This window comes from Puma concolor, chromosome B2 (genome assembly GCF_028749965.1).
Source record: "Puma concolor isolate L17-30 chromosome B2, mPumCon1.1.hap2, whole genome shotgun sequence".
NCBI classification, from domain to species: domain Eukaryota; kingdom Metazoa; phylum Chordata; class Mammalia; order Carnivora; family Felidae; genus Puma; species Puma concolor.
In genome coordinates this window covers 58,490,018-58,511,129 of record NC_141671.1, presented here as the reverse complement: position 1 = coordinate 58,511,129, position 21,112 = coordinate 58,490,018, and the positions used below count along the sequence as shown (strand labels likewise).

The window sequence follows — 21,112 nt, the reverse complement described above, 5'->3', positions numbered from 1 at the left end:
TGAATTTTAAGTAATAGATAAAAGGAATAAACTGAAAGACATTACTTAGGGATATAATGATGAAGACATGACTAATTTTCAGATTTTAAATTAAGACAGAAAATTAAATGTTCATTCAATGCGAAGTAAAATTAAAATATACTTGGCTTTATATTACATCAAGTTAAAGAGAGCAAAAGTCAACTGTAAAAAAAAAAAGTGTAAATTTCATATTCCCAGGGAACTATTACTCTATTTCTGATGAACCCTAAGTTCTTCCTTTTAGCCAATCAAACTGTACCTCTAACTGCTCCCTAATGGATCTAAGCTCTTTCCCATTATTCATAATATAGTCAAATTTCTTGGGGCACCTGGGGCACCTGGGTGGCTCAGTCATTAAGCATCCAACTCTTGATTTCAGCTCAGGTCATGACCTCACAGTTCATGGGATCGAGCCCTGTGCCAGGCTCTGCACTGGCAGTGCAGAGCCTGCTTGGGATTCTCTCTCTTCTCTCTCTCTGTTCCCACCCCCAAATAAATAAACAAAAACAAAAAAAAAAAGTCAAATCTCTTGCCAATGTGACAAACTTTCAAGGATCTATGGCTATTATATCCTACTCTTTCCATCTTCCAGCATTTTCTCTCCTCCACTAAGGTTACATCTCTAATTCTACAAATTTTTGCCTCTCTTTTCTGTTAGCTCTCTTCTAAACATACTCATTTTCACCAAAATCACTCTAATTATAACTCAAAATGATATTTAATATTAACCATCACTTATGGAAATGATGTTTTATTCTTAAAGGCTATGCACGTTCTTACAAGGGTGATCAGTTACTCTAACAATTAACAGTATACAATCTTAGTATTTCATCACATTTGTATTACTACTTTGCTTACATGTATTGTTTGTATTTTCTTGTTCAAACGCCAATTCTCAAAAATAAGATAAACTGCACAAGAGGTTCACTGATTGTGACTTCTTGTGATGGCACAAGAGGTTAAAAAAAAAAAAAAAACTACCACTCAGAATAATAAAAATAGTGAAAAAAGACCCCAGTGCAAATACGGAATGAATTTATATGTGTAGCTGGATCCACATTTCTAATTAATCTGAACAGTTTGCCACCCCCACAAATCAAGTATGAATAAGAAGAATAATAATTAAAATTTGAAAACAGGATTTTATTGGATCAAAGGTCCACTGTGTTTAGTTAAATGTAATGTCTGATTGAAAATGTTGTCCAAGAGAAGCATGAAGCCATAAAAACTTGTGAAAAGGGGCAGCTGGCTGACTCAGTCAGAGGGAGCATGCAACTCTTGATCTTGGGCTGTTGGGTTTGAATTCAAGCTCTACACTGAGGGCTGAGATTACTTAAATACATTTTAAACATTTTTAAAAAGGGATGCCTGGGTGGCTCAGTCAGTTAAGCATCCGGTTTCAGCTCAGGTCATGATCTCACCATTTCTTGAGTTCCAGCCCTGCATTGGGCTCTGTGCAGGCAGTGTGGAGCCTGCTTAGGATTCTCGGTCTCCCTCTCTCTCTGCCTCTCCCTGACTCGTGCTGTCTCTGTCACTCTCAAAATAAATCAAAATAAACTGAAAAAACAAAAAAATTTGTAAACACCTTTTAATAAATCTCAGTAATGCACTAAGACACCAATTTTTTCAGGACAAGTGTCAGGACAACACAATTTTTCTGATTTTACATAGATGAATTCTGCCTCTAATGGTGAAGATGCCCCAAAACTATGAGCTATGACCAAAGTTAAAACTTGTGTGCCAAAAAACGGACCAAATCACACATTGCTAAGAGGCTTATAAAACCAGTCTTAACATGTATTACAATACTTTGCTGTGAGGAAAGCAGCACAAACTAAAATTCTTACTAAACAAAACTGCTTGAATGTCATTCATGACAGGAAAGTGACTATCACATATGCATGCTACTAGAAATTTTCCTTTACATTTGAAAAAAGTACTTAAATGCACAATATGAATCAATTTTTAGCAAATGTGCAAGATACCGGTAAGATTTTAATGACTTTCTAAAATGTTTAATCTCCAAAAACCATGTACAGGAGGGGCTTTTTCTTATTTTAGTCAATGATCATTTTGTAAGCCATGACGTGGCCTGCAAAGAACACCTTGGTTTCACTGAAGAGCACAAGAGCTATGAGTAAGTACTATTTGAATAAAAGGTATTCTGCGTACCCACATATCTACAATATATCTGTCTTCCTGGTCTTAAATAAATCAAATTACAGCCACTGAACATTTCTTTTCAATATACCATATAAAGAAATGGTTAAATACAAGACTTCCTTCACATTTATGAATCAGAGCCATCCATGTAAAAGAGGAACATGTTTGTAAAAGGAGAGAAAAAATATTTCTCCTTGACACTGTGTATTGCCAGTTTTTCAAAAACCATTTCAATGATTTTACATACGTGGTATATATAAACAAGTGGTATATATAAACAATATGTTCAAGTGGTATATACAATATATTTGGTATCAACAACCTATTACTTGGGCAAATATTTTAATTTTAAGGATAACAAGATTTTTAAAGAATTCCGATAACTGTTGTGATTATCAAGATGAGACATTTCTCCACTACTTAATGATTTTCCTCACTGGAGTTAAAAAAAAAAGTTTACTGGGCAATCTAAAAACCATATGCAAATACTGCAATTATGTACATATATACTTTGGAGTCCAAAGCATTCTAAAAGAGACCAGAAATCTATTGGTGATCTCCCAACATGAAATGATCAGCATCCTAATTTTTTTGCCTCAAACAGAGCCCTAAAAGTAATCTTCAACGTTTCTTTCCTATTTTTGTAATTTTTAAAGCTATTCTATGACTTCCGGATACAGATTAAATATATGCAAGCCATTCAACTATGTCAACAAAAAACTGGTCTTTAACAACTACAGCAAATCAACTTGGTTAAGCATAGTAGAGAACAAGACATAGCAGTTATTGGTTTGCTAGTTTTAGCACTGTCAAAACCAAAGTTACAAAATTACCACAATCTACAACTGTCATTGATGTGAGGAATAGTGACAGGGTCATTTCCCTGCTAAAGATTCAGTAAGACAATTAATAAAAGCATATAGACCCATGTACAAAACATCTGGATAAAAACTATATCCTTTTTATTTTATAACAAAAAGCTGAAGTGGTATGTGAATAGCTGAAACTTATAAAAATTATCCATATAAGGTTTTCACTAAATGGTTTCTAATATAATTTCTTCTTCCCAACTGTCTCTGAAATCTAAAATTATGTCAAAACTTTTCAAAAATTTAAATGATGTCCATCTTGCTATCATTAGAAAATATATAGGCCTTTTACTCAACCAAATATCCCAAAGGGCAAATGGAACTTTGAAGCAATCAAGATAAATGCCCTACCTGACTGCATAAAGAAATCTAAACGATCCTAGGCAGAAGAGCTTTATTACTTAAAATTTCCTCCACAAATTCCCTTACTATCTTAAAAACATATATACTACATACATATTAATAAAAACAGTTCCACTTCAGAGCCAAGGTAAATAATTATAACACACAAATTTAAAATAAATTTAGAAAATAATTCTACTTAAGTTCTTAAATAAAAAAGTTCAAGTTTATAAGATAACAGAATCACAAACAAGTATTACTTATACCTCAAAAAACTGTTAAGTACTTCAGCAGAGATGTTCTCAGTCTTCTATTAAGAAAAGAAATGTTCACCAAACTGAAGAGACTTTTCACAATAGAAAGTTTTCAGATCAATAAAAATCAATTCTTTAAAAAAGGGGGACAGCAAGTAGGAATACTGGTATTATAAAAGGGCTGAAATTTTATAAATAAAGAAGTCTAACAAGATGATACATTTGGTAATTTCAGAACCAATTAACATCCTAAAGAGTAACCATATTTCCAGTAATAAGCACATAAGTATTCAATAAATGTTTTTCCTGAATTTAGACTGAGATGTGCGACTCTGTATACAACCAAGAACTGTCAAAAGCACTTGACAATAAAGATAATTAGGTACACTGTACTGACACAGGAACCAAAGTAAAAAACTTGAACAGTGCATACATAAAACAAAATTTTAAAAGGTTTAAAACATTTAAAATACAACAAAAACAATGTAAACCTACGCAATAACACAACACCAGGTATGTAATTCAGAGATATACCATAAGCAAACAATTCAAAAGACCTCAGTATTAAAGAGCTGTTAAAATGAAGATTCCTAGTAGGCAAAATGTTGAGGTCTTCAAGCAGAGTAATCTGAAAAATTTATGGATGAATAGCAGGCCAGCCTAATATAAATTTAAATATTGTTATATTAAAATATTAGGCAGAAAATATTAAAACGAAACAAAAATTATTCTGAAAAATCATAGTGCAGAAGTCTAGACTCATTGAAAGGCAGATCAACACCACATAAACCTGTGAACTACTCTATGGAACAGTGATGGGAAGCCTAAATTCTCCAGTGAAGCTGATTTTCCTTTAGTTAATTTTAGCTTACAGAATAGCTAGATAATTGCCCCAAAGTCTGCTGTAATATTTGCTTTGCTTTATAAAAGAAAACCTACATATTTTCCCACATATTAATGTATCTGAGATAATTTCATATTAAGAATTCGTTTAGCCTTACAGAAAGTTGCTATCCTTAATCTTCCAGTTACTTCAACTACAGAACCTAGATCAGTGCTATCCAATAGAAATATAATGCAAGCCACATATGTAATTTTAAATTTTCAAGTAGCCACTTTTAAAAAAAGGTAAAAAGAGATGAAATTAATTTTAACCATGTATTTTATTTTACTCAAAGTATACAAAATATCATAAATGTAATCAACATTAAAAAACTCCAATGGGGCACCTGGGTAGCTCAGTTGGTTAAGCATCCAACTCTTGATTTCGGCTCAGATTATCATCTCACAGTTTGTGAGACTGAGCCTTGCATAGGGCTCTGTGCTGTCAGCACAGAGATTCCCGCTCTCCCTCTCCCTCTGCCCCTCCCCCGCCTCTCTCTCTTCAAAAATAAACATTAAAAAAACAAACAAAAAAACCCTCTGACAAAATATATTTGATATTCTTTTTTCATATTAAGTCTTTATAATGTAATGTGCAGGAGGTACTTTGGTGGCTGAAGTCAGTTAAGCATCTGACTCTTGATCTCAGCTCAGATCTTAACTTCAGGGTCCTGAGTTCAAGTCCCACATTGGGCTCTGCACTGGGCCTGGAGCCTACTTAAACAAACAAATCTAATGTGCACTTCACAGCACATCTCAGTTAGGACTGCACTCCTCTAAAGTGATTTAAGTTTTATGTGGCTAGTGGTTACTATGCTGGACAGCACAGGTCTAGAGTTCTTTCTCTGGTTTTGAGATACATGTACAAAATACCAAAATATCTGAAATGAAAGCATACAATATATTAAATATGAAGGTCTGGGAGGGGCACTGAGAAAGGTCAATTCAGCAGTTCCCCTTGACTCCAGCAGGCCTATAGTGACATAATGTTCCAATTTGCTAAGCAATCCCTATATACTAGAGAGAGTCCCAACTTATACTTTTTGTCATAATGTAATAAACAGCACCCCTGTAATTCTCAAAAAGTGTCCCCCTTTGGATAATAAATTATATGGTCACCCTATCCATATCCATAATATCCTCAAAGATAATTCCACACTCCTTGGAAGAAAATTTAAAGTCTAATTCTGATGTCTAGAACAGCAGCTCTAAATTGAAAGTAAAGAATCCTAAATTCACTACCCTCACCAAAAAAACAAAAAAACAAAAAACAAAAAAAACAAAAAAAAAGAAAAAGAAAAAAAAGAAAAAGAATAAAAAAGATGCTGCTGAAAATTCTTTTTATTTTAAATTGCAGACTAAAAAAAAAAAAAAAAAAGTAAGAATTACCTGTTGAACAAGGCATCTGGAAATTGGGATCATTGCTATCCAAAACAGGCAAACAGAACTGGTTACTTGCAGATCCTAGCATAGGATCCTTATCGCTGAGCATGTTCTTCAGCGAGTCCTCTAAGACATTTTGACTTGTACTAAAATCCTCACAGACTTCATTCTCCAGGTTGGATCCTAGAAATAGGGCATCATCTAAGTGTTCAGTAGGAATTAAATGATTAAATGTATCAACTATATCCATGAAGACTTCTGTGTGTCTTTCAGCCCTATAGAAAGACAAAAAAAATACCATAAGAAATAAAGCTATCAATTGATAATCACCTAAAACCAAATTATTTTAATAGTTTTGAGTCTAAGAACACACTTCGGTATTTCTGAATTGTTTTTAAAAAAAACCCTCACTGTTGTTAGAATAAACATTTGGACATGTAGAACGAATCTTTACTAAATAATGTTTCTTCATCATACATGTAGAATATCATTTTACCAGAAATCCTATTAAATGTTTACTCAGTTTATTATTTTGAGGGAAAAACTATGTATATAATTCATTAATTTGATACAATTGAAAGAATGACATGGCTTAAACCATAAAAACCGTGTGTTTTTAACCATAATCTGTTCATAAATTAAGAATAAAACACTGCTTTCACAATAAGACCACATAAAAGAGCCAAAATCAAATCATATTTGTCCCATACCTATTAAGACGGTAAAATAGCCTTGTCATTTACAAAGCATTTAAATCATTTAAAGAAAGGTAATATAGAGAGAAAAAGGTCGTTTGTAGGGGTCGAGGGGGAAATGAAAAGACACTATTAATTAAACCCAACAAATCAAAACTCAAAAAAATACACACATACACAGGCAGAGACGTGCACATACACACATTTTAGTGGGGGGGACTCCTTTTAGGATAAAATGGGATAAATGACAAGAAAACAATATATCAGAGATTTAAATTTATTTTAGTGAGTTATGTGAGGTACATACAGATGTCAAGCTAGTCTCCTACTATATATACTACACACTGCTCAGAAAGGTCATCTCATGCCCTGAAGAGCCTCAATTAATCAAAAGTTGAATCATGAAAATAAGACTGGTTTCAGAAAAAACTGAACCAATGTATTTTGGAAGGTGGGAGAGGAAGGGCATCAGCAAAAACATCTAATAATATTCAGTTAGCTAGAAATTCAACTAACCCAGAACATCTTGGGTTCCAAAATTCCAAGATTTTTTAGATCGGCTCCAAATCTACCAAAATTTCCTCAAACTGTCCTTGATTCTTTCCCCTATAAAAATGAAGGAAGAGGGGGGCGCCTGGGTGGCGCAGTCGGTTAAGCGTCCGACTTCAGCCAGGTCACCATCTCGCGGTCCGGGAGTTCGAGCCCCGCGTCAGGCTCTGGGCTGATGGCTCAGAGCCTGGAGCCTGTTTCCGATTCTGTGTCTCCCTCTCTCTCTGCCCCTCCCCCGTTCATGCTCTGTCTCTCTCTGTCCCAAAAATAAATAAACGTTGAAAAAAAAAAAAAAATGAAGGAAGAGGAAGTTCAATGATATTTGACAATTTACTGGGTATATATAATATGCTGCCAACCATTTCACCCATATTTAGCCCATTTATGCCCAATGATAATAATAGACTCTACATAGAAAATACGTTTAAATAACTGGGGCGCCTGGGTGACTCAATCAGTTGAGACTCTGACTTCGGCTCAAGTCATGATCTCACAGTTTTCGAGTCCCGCATTGGGCTCACTTTTATCAGCATGGAGCCCGCTTTGGAACCTCTCGGTCTGCCCCTCCCCCCACTCGTTCTCATTCTCTCTCTCTCTAAAATAAATGAACACTTAACAAATAATTTTTTACAAGACAATTCATTTAAATAATGTAAATATTGGAGCACCTGGGTGGCTCAGTCGGTTGAGCATCTGACTTCAGCTCAGATCATGATCTCATAGCTCGTGAGTTCGAGCCCCACATCGGGCTCTGTGCTGCCAGCTCAGAGCCTGGAGCCTGCTTTGGATTCTGTGTCTGCCTCTCTCTCTCTCTCTGCCCTCCCCCACTCACTCTGTGTCTCTCTCTCTCAAATAAACATTAAAAATAATAATAAAATATTATAATAAAAATAATAAAAGTAAACAAATAAATAATGTAAATATCTCCCCACCCCAAACCATAAAACAGCCAAGATTCAAACCTAGGTTCCTAGGCTCCACAGCCTATAGCCATACCTCTTCCTCTTTCACACTAAGCTCCCAAACTAGAAATTGACTAGATTTGACTCATTAAAGGCTCTTCTTTAAAAATAATTTTCTAACAAACCAGTAGTTACCTGGGTCCTTGGATAACAGAAGGATACACTGCAAAGGGACAGGAAGATACTTTGGGGAATGATAAAAATTTCCTAAATCATGAATGTATACATCCACTGGAATTCATCAATCTGTTCATTTTAAGTAGAAAGTTTATTGTAACTCAATTTAAAATCCTAAAAAAAAAAATGAAAGAAAATTTCCGCATTCTCACAAAAGTTAATCCCCTTCTAAATGAAGGATTTCAGTATCTCTTCTCAAATTTTGGAATTTTACGTATATTAAAATATTAATAGGGGCGCCTGGGTGGCTCAGTCAGTTAAGCATCCAGCTTCGGCTCAGATTATGATCTCAGATTATGAATTTGTGGCTGGTGAGTTACAGCTCCACATGGGGCTCTGTGCTAACAGCTCAGAGCCTGGAGCCTGCTTTGGGGTCTGTGTCTCCCTTTCTCTCTACCCCTCCCCCTCTCTCTCTCTCTCTCTCTCTCTCTCTCTCAAAAATAAAACATTTTTTAAAATTAATTAATTTTCATAAAACACTAAAATGTTAATGATTTGATTGACATGCTGGCTATTTTATATGCATTCTCTAACTGTAACATTAAAAGAAAATTACAGCTCATGATGCTGATGAAAACTCAGGAAAACTTTTAATTCTCTAATACTACCTGATCTCAGTACCTAAAAAAGGCTCAATTATATCACTAATACTTCCACTAATATGTTTTTAGGTTCCAAAAAATTTTAGTATAATAAATTTCTGGTACTTAATTTACAAAAATGTTATTAAATGCTTACAAATTACGCAGCTAAAACTACTGACAAATTAGTTTATCTACAATATGCTGGAATCCAAAGCCACAGGTCAAGACTACATCCTTTTCAAAGTTGCATCCCACTTAGTAATCTTTTTTTCTCAGATGAATCAAAAAGAAAAAAAGGTTAATTCCAGCTCTAAAAGCAAATAGTAAACTTTCCTTCTAAAAAAAGTATGCTGAATCTACTGAAAACTGCACTTATTCCCATAGCAACACGAGTCTGATAAATTCTACAAACTTAACCTGAAGTCCATCTTTCTGTTACTACTGGTTATGTGATTTCAAGCGATGGAGACATTAAGAACATTCAAAATTATGATCACATAGCTCAAAATCACAAAGCTATATGGAAGACCAACCCATTCTAAATATTCATTCACATTATTTAATAACATTCACAATATTTAGTAAATAGTGATCTAAATAAGCAGTATGTTTTTTTCAATAGCACTATTAGTGAACCATCCCAAAACTCCTTTACAAAAAGTACTTTAAGAGCTTGTGACATATTTTTTTATCTCAAAGGTAGACAATAGTCTTTAAAGACAAATTTTAAAAAATATAAAAAGCAAAACATTGTGTAAATAAGATGGGTGAACCAAACTTTCCACTACAGCTTTTTGGCCAAACTGGTATGACTTGTAAAGTGTGTTTTATCTGAATTTAAATAAGCACATCAGGGAAAAGGCTTCCATAGTCAAATATTGAAAAGGTCTAGCATAACAAAATTACATTTATTTAAAACTACTTTTAATTCATTCAACACATGTTTACTAAGCAGTTACCATTGAGACATCTTTATGCCAACAAGACCAGGATTCTTCCAACACAGAATAGGTTATAAAATTAGGGACCCAAAGAAGACAATTTCTACAGGAGACATCACAAGACCAGTTTTCTTGTAAATCTATTATAAATTAGTAAGACTGACTTTTCATAAGCAGTACTAAGTGGTTCTGGGGGCAATTCCAAGGAAAAATTCCAAAAATGATAGTATACAGCCATCTCACAAGACTACCTTGAAAGTAATATTTAATGGAAGCATAAAGCAATTCGTTTTAAAAGATCAGTTTCAGATATCAAGTTCTCAGTATCAAAAATAAAATGATAAAATTTTCCATGTTAAATTGGAAAACAAACGTTAAGTCAACTGCAGAAATATTAACTCAATTAACATGAACACACTAATCTACTAAATGCAATGTGGTAAACTGGGCTGGATCATGAAACAGAAAAAGGACAGTAAAAGAAAAACCAGTAAAATCAGAATAAAGTCTGCAAGTTAGTTAATAGCAATGTACCAATGTTAATCTCTAGTTCTAATAAAGGCACTAGCATTATGTCAGATGTAACAATCAGGAAACTGGATGAAGGAATACAGAAACTCTATACAATGTCTGCAATTTTTCTATAAGTCTGAAGTTGTTATAAAAATAAGTCTTTTTAAAAACATGAACACTAATCTAAAATTACTCTAAAATTAGAGGAGGCACCTGGTTGGCTCAGTCAGAAGAACAGTCTTGATCTAGGCGCCATGAATTTGATCCCCACATTGCGTGTACAAATTAAATAAATAAATAAATAAGTAAACAAAAAAAAAAAAAAAGAACTTTGAAAAGTATATTTAAAAATAATAATAGGTGCGCCTAGGTGGCTCAGTAGGTTAAGCATCTGACTTTAGCTCAGGTCATGATCTCACGGTTCCTGAGTTCAAGCCTCGCATCAGGCTCTGGGCTGATGGCTCAGGGCCTGGAGCCTGCTTCGGATTCTGTGTCTCGCTCTCTCTCTGCTCCTCCCCAACTCATGCTCTGTCTCTCTCTCTCTCTCTCTCTCTCTCTCTCTCTCAAAAATAAACATTAAAAGAAATAATAAAAATTAAAATTAAATTAGAGGAAATACCTAGTAATGTGCATAGACAAAGAAGATCTTTAAAATCTTCAAAAAAATAAATAAAAATAAAACAACAAGTCCATCTACAGTGTATGTTAAATGGATAATGATATGTACATATTCAATTAAATCGATACTAATAATTTGGGTATATATTGAAACCAGGAATTAGTTCTTAGATCACAGTAACGTCTCATGTTTCCAGAACATAAAATATCTCCAGCTAAGTCAGAGAACTGGGTAATCTACTTAATTCAAAATTACTCATTTACTCACATATTTATTAAGCATCTACTTATAAAGTATTATTACAGGTACCAGTGAAACAAGTACCATTCAAATCCAAGGAACTCACAATATAAGAGTATAGACATATAAACAACATGTAAACATCACAACAAAATAGGACAGTGTCATAATAAGGATTGCAGACAGTTATTACAGAGGAAGGTGAAACTCATGAGGCCAAGAATATCTAAGCAACTGATGTATGAGCTGGATCCTAAAGGTCCAGAAGATACTCCAGGCAAAGGGAAGAACAGCATGTGCTAATTATGAATGACAGAGTCTGGTCCTAACAGACCATTTGGAAAGACTCAGAATACAATTAAAAAATAAGTATTACTACCAACATTCTGAATAAAATGAGTTTGAAGATATGTCCCGCTTTAAAATACTTTATCTGGGGGCGCCTGGGTGGCGCAGTCGGTTAAGCGTCCGACTTCAGCCAGGTCACGATCTCGCGGTCCGTGAGTTCGAGCCCCGCGTCAGGCTCTGGGCTGATGGCTCAGAGCCTGGAGCCTGTTTCCAATTCTGTGTCTCCCTCTCTCTCTGCCCCTCCCCCGTTCATGCTCTGTCTCTATCCCAAAAATAAATAAACGTTGAAAAAAAAAAAATTTTTTTAAATACTTTATCTGTAACTCTCAAAAAATTATACTGCAAACAAATTTAGTTTACACTGATAAAATCAGCATGTATTCTGTTTCATGGAATGGAAAGCAAAAAAGATTTAGAAAACACCAACAGCAAAAAAGAAAAAAAAGTTTTATTTCTACAAAATCCCCTTTAAATTAAGAATACATTGAAACTATCTCAACTTTTCAGAAGCATCTTCAAAGTAAAACTATGTTTTATCATGTCATCTCCTTTAAAAAAAAAATACATATAAACCTAACAATAAATCATTAAAGCTACCAAAGACCCTAACAGTTTATACTATGAAGAAGCTCTGTCTCATGCAGTCTGTATTCACATATATGTGTATGGGGGTGGCATGGGGGAGTTACAAATATATTCAGGAGATTGTAAAATCTATGACAAAAAATTAAACAGGGTAATAGTGATGGGGAGAGGAAGAGTGTTTCTATGTACAATGGTAAATGAACATGTAAGCCAAAACCTGAAAAGAGGGAGTGATCCATGCACAAATGAGGAAAAGCAATCCAGGCAAAGACCTAAATGCAAAGGCCCTGGGAATGGAAGCTTGGTGCCCTATAGCCCCTATCCTATAGTCTAAATTAAGCTGTCAATTCATCAGGCTTGCTTACCGTGAACAAATTTCTAATAGGCACTAGTAGTAGAAAAATAAAAGTACCACTACTAATAGTGACTAAAAACGTAAAACGATGTGCTCTAATTTCACACCAGGCAATGGTCTACATGCTTTACATCAGTAATTCTCAATCAGAGGTGATTATGTCCCTCCAGAGGACATTTGGCCATATATGGAGACATTTCTGGTCATCACAAAGGGAGGGCAGGCTACTGGCATCCAGTAAATATACTACCATACACAAGGAAAGCCCCACAACAAAGAATTATCCAGCCAGAAAACTGCTAAGGTTAAGAAACTCTGCCCTACATTTATTAATTTAATCCTCACAACAATGCTATATTATAATTCAGTAAACAAAGAAAGAAAAAGAAACGAAGGGAGGGAAGAATTGGGATCAAAGAAATTAAATTACTTGCTATAGTAAATGGTGGAGCTGAAATTTGAACCCAGAAAATTTCCTTCAAGAATCAATGCACTTACCACTACACTATATTATCTATTTATAAAGCAAAATGCATTGAGTATTTATTATGTGCCAGGCACAGTGTAAACTTAATGTATGCATGATGTCACTTAATCTTCACAACCATACAATTAGGCAGGTACCATTATTATTTCAAGTTATAAGAGTGGGGCTAAAGCTTAGCAAAGTTACACCCAGTATTATAGAATAAATAAGTGACACAGCTGGGACTCAATTCTGCTCTGACACAAAGGTCAGTTCTTAACCACCATAATATGAAAACATTAAAGATGAGTAACAGGTTATCTTTCCAGGATAGAGAAAAGGAAAATCACTAAATGGTTAAACAAAGTAGTACAACACAATTCTAGAAAGTACAATTCTATAGAGCAATGCAACCTAATCAACTGCTCTAAACACTCTTCAAATTCTACTCCAGTTGCATTGGTTAGAATCTTTAAGAAAAAGCAAAACTCGAAACTTTTCTAAATCAGGTAGAAGAACAGGTAAGATTCCAAGGTGTCTGCCATACTAAGACTAAAGCTAACCTAAGAATCCAGAAAAAGAACTATCAAGTACAAGCTGAATCTGGCAAAAGCAGAATTACACTAGCCAGCAGCACTAACTCCAAAGTTTACAACCATATCCTACCGATATTAGCAGTTTGGACTGACCATACAACCAGTGGAAGTAGATCATTAAAACTATGGAGTAGGTCCTAACAGTACAAGCTAACAGGTACTTTTAGCATGCACTATGTTTCAGGCCCTATGCTAAGTGTATTGTATGCCTTATCTCATTAGTTCCTCCCAACAACCCTGCAAGGAAGGTACAATTACTCTATTTTACAGACAAGCAAATTGAGGCCCAGACCATTATGTAATTTGCCCCAAACTGAAACCCAAGCAGCGTGATTACTGAATCCGCACATTTATACTATACTATATGCACTCTACTTGTGTAACACATACTAATTTTTATGTTCTTAATAATTAATAAAATCTTAAAAATACTAAAAAGAAAGTGACCTACCCTTCTTCCAAAATAAGTTAGAAAATACACACTTAGCCACTCCCTACACATAAAAAACACAATGGCTATCCTCAGTGTGTATAAACATCATTTTGGAAGTTATCAACTACAAACTCTGCAATTTATTTTCACAGTCTACAATTTTAGAATGTTTTCACATGGCCAACTCACACAAATTATGAATGAACCAAAAAAACATTAAGTTTAGCCTTTCTGTACAATCTACTATGCCATTCAAAACTTCATCTAATAAAGTTAGATCATGCTAAAACTAATTAAAACTTCTGGATAGTATTTTGAAATTTTTATTAAACTATTTCTCTTCATTCTTTCTCTTCACTGTACAACTGATCATAAAAATGAAAATTCCCTGACCATTAAAAAACGATCTAAAGGCACCTGGGTAGCTCAGTTGGTTAAACTTTCAGCTTCAGCTCAGGTCATAATCTTGTAGTTCTTGAGTTCGAGCCCCGCATTAGGCTCTGTGCTGACAGCTCAGAGCCTGGAACCTGCTTCAGACTCTGTGTCTCCCTCTCTCTGCCCCTTCCCCATGCATGCTTGCACTCCCTCTCTCAAAAATAAACATTAAAAAAAAATTGTTTTAATGATATAAATTAACACACAATGCATAGGAGTAAGTGTCCGGTCTACACATTTGGCAATTTCTCACACAATGCCTTTTGTAATTCTTGAAATATCATCTTTTCACTTTAATATAATGATTTAACATCTTGAGTCTTTGACTCTTGTTTCTCAACCTAGACTATGTTTCTTGAGGGTAAAAACAGCCCCTGGGTCTCACATATTTTGAATCAAACCAATACCCTCAATATCTTTTCCCAGTATTCAAAGAGCAGCAAATAAAAGGGAGTATCTTTCTCAAACATGCAACTATACTGTAAGTGTCTAACAATTTGCCAAGTCATTTTTGTAGTTAAAAAATAAAATGTCTATCCTTCTGAAAACATACTCCAGGATTCTCGGAGGTGCTCCAAGAAAAAATAAGAGAAACAGAGCCCAAGACGTACTGCTCCACAAAAGAAAGAAATCCAACAGCCCTCGTCAGAAAGATTTCCTGAAATGTGGATGAAAGAAAATAGAAATCTGCACTCCAAGAACCCTAATAGTTCCTGACACTGTTAAGTAGTTACGGGTAATCCACAAACCTGAGATACTGATCAATGAAGCTCATTATCTCATTAAAGAGGAGAAAAGACCTTATCTCCAGACAAAAATTAAGTAAAAAGGATTTCATGAGATATGTGTCAAAAACAAAAAAAGTGCACATTTAAGAAAGCAAAATGTATTAAAAAGGCAACGCCATATTACCAAGGAAGATAACCATTATGTTTCAGTACTAAAAAAAAAAAAAAAAAAAAAAAAAAAAAGAATTGTATGCATAATTTACATTCACCAGTTTTTTCCAAGTATAATACATATTATGTGAAAATCTAAACTCAGGATAGTTTTGCAGTAATCCAACTGTCACCTTGTTGCCTTCCAACTTTTAGCAACAGAGTTTTATTAATAAGCTATTACATAAATCAAAGATTATCAACCTTTCTTAACTAATTCCAATCTGAATACAATTTAAATTTTAATACTATGGTTTTAAACGATTTGAACATAGAGACAACTTCCTTTCCACTTTTCTATCCTGAAATTTGCATTTAATTAATGCTTTCACCTACATTTACACAGACTGCTTCTCTTAGATTTGACTTATTTGAACATGCAACAGATGAGTATACCAAAGGATCAACTAAAGTTATGTGAAGTCCATCCCAACAGCATAGAATGCATAACTAACTCAATGTGACAGACAAGGAAGTTCACTGCCCTGCCCGAAGGATGCAAACGCAGTATATCACGTTTTCATGCTCTTCAATAAACGGACCTATAAAGCATGCAAGAAACAAGGGAAAACTGGTCCCATCAACTAACTCTTGTTACCCTTTTGACAAATTAACAGTACAGCTATCAAATAAAGCTTAAAATCTATGGTTGTAATTCTGCATACTTAAAAAGCAGCCCAGTTCAGTTGAGAAGTCTTTCTGTTACTAATTGAACTGTGTATGGCTCAATCAGACCAATAATAGCTCCTAAGTCTTCTCTGAAATTATGTTACTATCATGGGGAAATGGAGTATGTATTTTAAAATAGTAATAGGTATAATGATGATGGAGGAAAAATTCATTATCGTAATATAGGGCAAATAAACAGAAGAACTGGACAGAAAATAATAGTAATAAAAAGGTCGAGTGGTAGCAAAAACTACTATTCGAAATAATCTTTATACAACACCTCTTGAGCTCTGGAATGAGGATACAAATTCAAAAACAGAAGAATCCTGCAAAGACTTCTTGGTTCTTTTGACTCGTGTGTCTTTACCATAAACACATCTAAAAACATTTTCACAATCCCAAACACTTCATTCAAGAATCAAAAAATGGTAGGAAATGAATGAGTAAAGAAGGCGTAGTTTTGCAAGATCTCAAAACCAGTTTTGTAAAAAGGAAAACAAAAATCGACCCCCAAATCGTAACTAAGTAGAACAATGTACTAAGTACTCCCTAAATAGTTTACTGTATCTTTTTTTTTTTTTTTTGGCTTAAAATAAGGTAGTATTTGGGAAAGGCTCAATAACCAATGTCTCATTTTAAATTAAGTATTTCTACATGTAATGAAGATTAGTAAAGGTAGATATCAAAGCGCTGTTACCACTTACATTAATGATTATCCATGATCATAATCTGCAAATGATTCCTGAATAGCACCAATAATCACGCATTCAAACTACCTCGAATCATAGTCTCTAGAAAATGGCATTTAAAAATCCAAAGATGGTAAAAGGTCATCGGACCCGGCAACACATTGCTGGGGGAAAGAAGGGGGAAACAGGACTATGCGCGGTACTAACATTCTCTCCCTTTCTCCCTCCTCCCTGCCCCCCTCCCCGTGTCAGGTGATCAGTTATTTAGCACCATTAACACGCACGAATCGACAAGTGGCTCATTAAATTACTCATATTATTCCGAAAGCCACATTCTAGGCTTCCTTTTTCAAACTAAGCAAAAGGAGTCGACAGTTTGGGTCCCGAGCACAAAAGCGCGCGGTAGCAGGAGGATGGATAGAGCGCCAACTCCCCCCTCTCCAAAAGCTGGGACAGGGTTCAGCCTCGCGGCAGGGCCCAAAGCTCGATGCCGAGCTCGCTCCCTTGGAGGGAAGAGGTACGAAGGGCCAGGTCCGGGGGCCTGCGGGCCGGGCCTTCCTGGCAGCGCCCGCGGTGCCTCCGGGCCTGCGCGCCCGCGCGACGGCGGCAGTGGGGCACACTCACCGCGGAAGGCCCGGGAGCAGAAGCCGGGGAGAGGCCGCGGTCCAGACCCTCCGCCTGGCCACCTCGCCGCCGCGGCTCCCTCCCACCCCGCGATCCAAACGGTCCCGGGCGACAGAGGAACGGCCCGGGCAGGCCGGGGACGTTGCGCAAGAGGCCGGAGAGGTTTCCCGGCTGCGCGGGAGAAAGGCGCGGAGTGTCCGCCGCGGGAGGGGCGGGGAGGCCCGCGGAGGCGCTGTGCGTGTGGAAAGGGATGGGGGAGGGGAGAATTGCCCGTCTCCCTCGCCGCGGCCAGAGCCGCAACTCACCCAGCTCCGCCAGACGAGCGCTACCACTGGCAGCAAGAGGAAGATGGTGGCCGCTGCCGCCGCCGCCGCCGCCGAGGAGGAGGGGGCCCGGTGGGTGCCGAGGAGAGGGGGTACGCGCAGGACGTCGGCGTCGCTGCCACAGCCTCTTTTGCTCACAGGGCCGAGCGGCTGCTGCTGACGACACTAGCCTGGCTTCCGCGCCGCCCTTTTTATCCTCGTAGCAGCCGCCGCCGCCCAGGGCCCGAGGGTCGCTCGCCTCGTGGGGACCGTGCGGCGGCGCGAGACCCCGCAGCCATCGGCGTGCGGCGGCGGCGCGGGGGCAGGAGCCGGGCCGCGTCACGTGACCCCACTGTTTACCGTTCCGGGGGCCGCGGCCTGCACGCTGCGCCTGCGCAATGTGGGCTCTCCAGTGCCGCGCCTCCGCGGGGCCCGGGCTGTAGCACTCGGCTGCGCTTCCGCGCCGCTCCCAGTCTTGTTAGGGCGCGGCACGCCTGAGGGCCTTGAGCTATCACCTCGCTCGCGGGGTGAGGCACAGACCGATTTTTCTCGATTGTAATGAGCACTAAGGCTTCATAGTGCAATATTGATAGTCAAATCTGCCCCCCCCCCTCCCCAATACGTTTCATTAATTGGGTGTGCTTTCAAGAATGGTAGGCTACAGGGCAGTACAAGAGCCCCTTGCCCAAGAATCCCGGCTGGCTATACACAACAGCCCCATCATTAACCACCTCTGTTCTCGCCTTTTCTGTAAATAGATGGTCTTTTTCAGGACTCAAGTTGCCTACAAAAATCATTCCTGGTCGAAGTCAACAGTTTCCAAAATATGGCGAGAGGATCCTCTGAAGGGTTCCCTAGACCTTTCAGAGGAGCGTCAATTCTTTAACAAATTTTCTTCATCTCCTTCAACCAAAACATGTAGCAGCTGATTAAATGCAGAAGGAGATATGAGAATCCAGCCACCTATTAAGCCAGACATTGAAGAAATGTGCAAAAATTTAAAGCGATGCCACTCTTCTCATTAAATTTTGTTGGGAAAAAATTCATAATAAGTTATTTATGATAACATATAATGAATTTTGTTATTTTGTGTTTTATTATTCTTAGGTTTAATTCCTACGATAGTAAATAACTAACCCACATAAACAAAAGCTCTTAGAAGTCCCTCAGTAATTTTTAAGAATATATAGGTTCTGAGGCCAAAACCTTTGAACTCCACTGGTCTTGATTAATGTTTCCACAGCAGCCTGTGCTGACTTCTATCTCAGCCCTTAGTAAACATTGTGAGGTAATGTTGTTAGTCATCACTCCAACCAAAACAAGCCCCTTTGAGGACAGGGATTGTGCCTTCTCTTGGCAAGGAACATTACAGTACCCACTAAAGAATGATAGCCAGCACCTGCTGTGCTCTTCAGAAACCTTTACTTGTTGATTTAAGCTTCATGCCAACCTAGGCCACATTGTAAGATTTGTGCAGAGTAGAATAATAGCTTACAGGCATGTGGTGATGAGCTGTTCTTTACTCTCTCCAGTCTTCCGGTATTTTGAGCACTCCCAATACCCAATGCTCTTCCACAAAGGAAGTTTAGATTGTTCCAATTCTACTGGAATCCTAGAATTCCATCCCCTGCCTTGACTCATTGATCCCTCAAAACTTGGTTTTGTAATCTCTTTTTTTGTGCTGTTGTTTTGTTTTGTTTTGAGAAAGGGAAATAGAAATGAGTAATCAAAATTTTTTTCTCACTTGGAATGTCTGGGATGAATTGCTAAAATAAACCTTAACTTAATTTTTACTCTTCTTCTGGACCTCAATGTGAAATTTGAAAAAGGCATTAGGAAAGAATAAGATTATAAACAAAATCCAATTCTAAGGGATTTAATATAGTAGAGCTCAAATAGAAAATCATTATCTGGAAAATTCCCTTGGAAGACCTGGGGAAAACTTATCTTCTAAAGAAATTTTAGTAAATTTGTGAGAAAAACACAATGAAGGTTAAAAGAAACTATAGCAGGTGCGCCTGGGTGGCTCAGTTGGTTGAATGTCCAACTTTGGCTCAGGTCATAATATTGTGGTTTGCAAGTTCAAGCCCTGCATGGCGCTCTCTGCTGTTTTTGTGGAGCTGGCTTCAGATCCTCTGTCCCCCTCTTGCTCTCTGCTCCTCCCCCACTTGCATGCATACTTTCTCAAAAATAAATAAATATTAAAAAAAAAAAAAAAAAGAAAAAGTACAGGAATGGTAAGCTTGTCACATTTACAAAACAGATTTCTAATCCTAAAAAAGCCAACAAGCTTACCACAAAGCGTGAATTTTGACCATATTATTTTGAACCAGGCAAGAACCCAGTTCACATTTGTTCATTAATGATCTTTTCTTTTTGCTTCCAGATATAAACACAATCTGTCTTTTATCCAGTCTATAAAAAGATTACTAGAAGAAAGAACCATCATAATAATACTGAGAATGGCTCTCACAGCATGCAGGACATTGTTTTAGTTAAAAGACCTATTGGAAAATCAGATTGTATTGATAGCATTAAAAACTCCAAATTAACTCGGGAAAATTAAATTTGGTAGAAAACAAGACAAGACAACTAACAATGGCAAATACTGACCAATAGGATTGTAAATTGACCAAAACCAAAGCAAAACAAAACAAAACAAAACATGTGGAAAAATGAAAAATTGACAAAATGTGGATGTTGCAAAACTTTTCTCAAGAAAATTGAGCCTGGCAGAGAGTGGGGCCATGGAAGACAGCTCACAGTGCTGGTATGGAAGTTAAGTCTGATATGAACAATGCTTGTCATCATGGAAACATTGGTTCCTACAGTATCAGTTCACTGGAGTAAAGATGAAAAAAGTGGGATGTTAACTGCAGCAAATAGAAAATCAATAAAAATATCAAATATACTTAATGTCTTTTTTTCTGGAAAACACTTTTTTCAACGTTTATTTATTTTTGGGACAGAGAGAGACAGAGCATGAAAGGGGGAGGGGCAGAGAGAGAGGGAGACACAGAATCGGAAACAGGCTCCAGGCTCTGAGCCATCAGCCCAGAGCCTGACGCGGGGCTCGAACTCACAGACCGCGAGATTGTGACCTGGCTGAAGTCGGACGCTTAACCGACTGCGCCACCCAGGCGCCCCTGGAAAACACTTTTTATATACACAGACACACTTTCACGTTAGTTTGAATAGATATAAATGGGTTTATTCTTAAACATGACATCAAAGCAGTAGAATCAAAATATTCTGAATTCATTTTACTAAGACCATTGTGAAATTTAGAGGCTTAACCCAGAACACCTTGTTCCTTATGTCAGGCTTGCTCCCTTCCCACACAGTTTTTTTACCTACTTTCTCCAGAAAGATAGCTCCCAACTAAGGGCATGTCCTGATCCAGGGTAAATAATTTGCACAACGTACCAGAGATCAGGGGGTGCCTAGAGGGGCTGGGTCAAACAATAAAATAAAAGTT

At 37.1% G+C, this 21,112-nt stretch overlaps 1 protein-coding gene across 7 annotated transcripts in view; it reads right to left on the bottom strand.

Annotated features, from left to right (window-relative positions):
- Window positions 1–17,783, bottom strand: part of PHF3 (PHD finger protein 3) — an 83,302-nt gene extending 65,519 nt beyond the window's left edge. The window contains exons 1-3 of one of the 7 annotated variants that reach the window (XM_086707159.1): window positions 17,638–17,775; window positions 7,126–7,215; window positions 5,921–6,189 (exon numbers count right to left, since the gene is read on the bottom strand). In XM_086707159.1, the coding sequence (XP_086563285.1) occupies window positions 5,921–6,164 (244 nt within the window). In that variant the 5' untranslated portion in view covers window positions 6,165–6,189; window positions 7,126–7,215; window positions 17,638–17,775. Of the gene's footprint in view, window positions 1–3,661; window positions 3,742–5,920; window positions 6,231–7,125; window positions 7,216–17,332; window positions 17,484–17,637 lie in introns of those variants that run through there. The other 6 variants (XM_086707158.1, XM_086707160.1, XM_086707163.1 and 3 more) reach the window with 6 other exon arrangements.
- Between the last annotated feature and the right edge of the window lie 3,329 nt (window positions 17,784–21,112).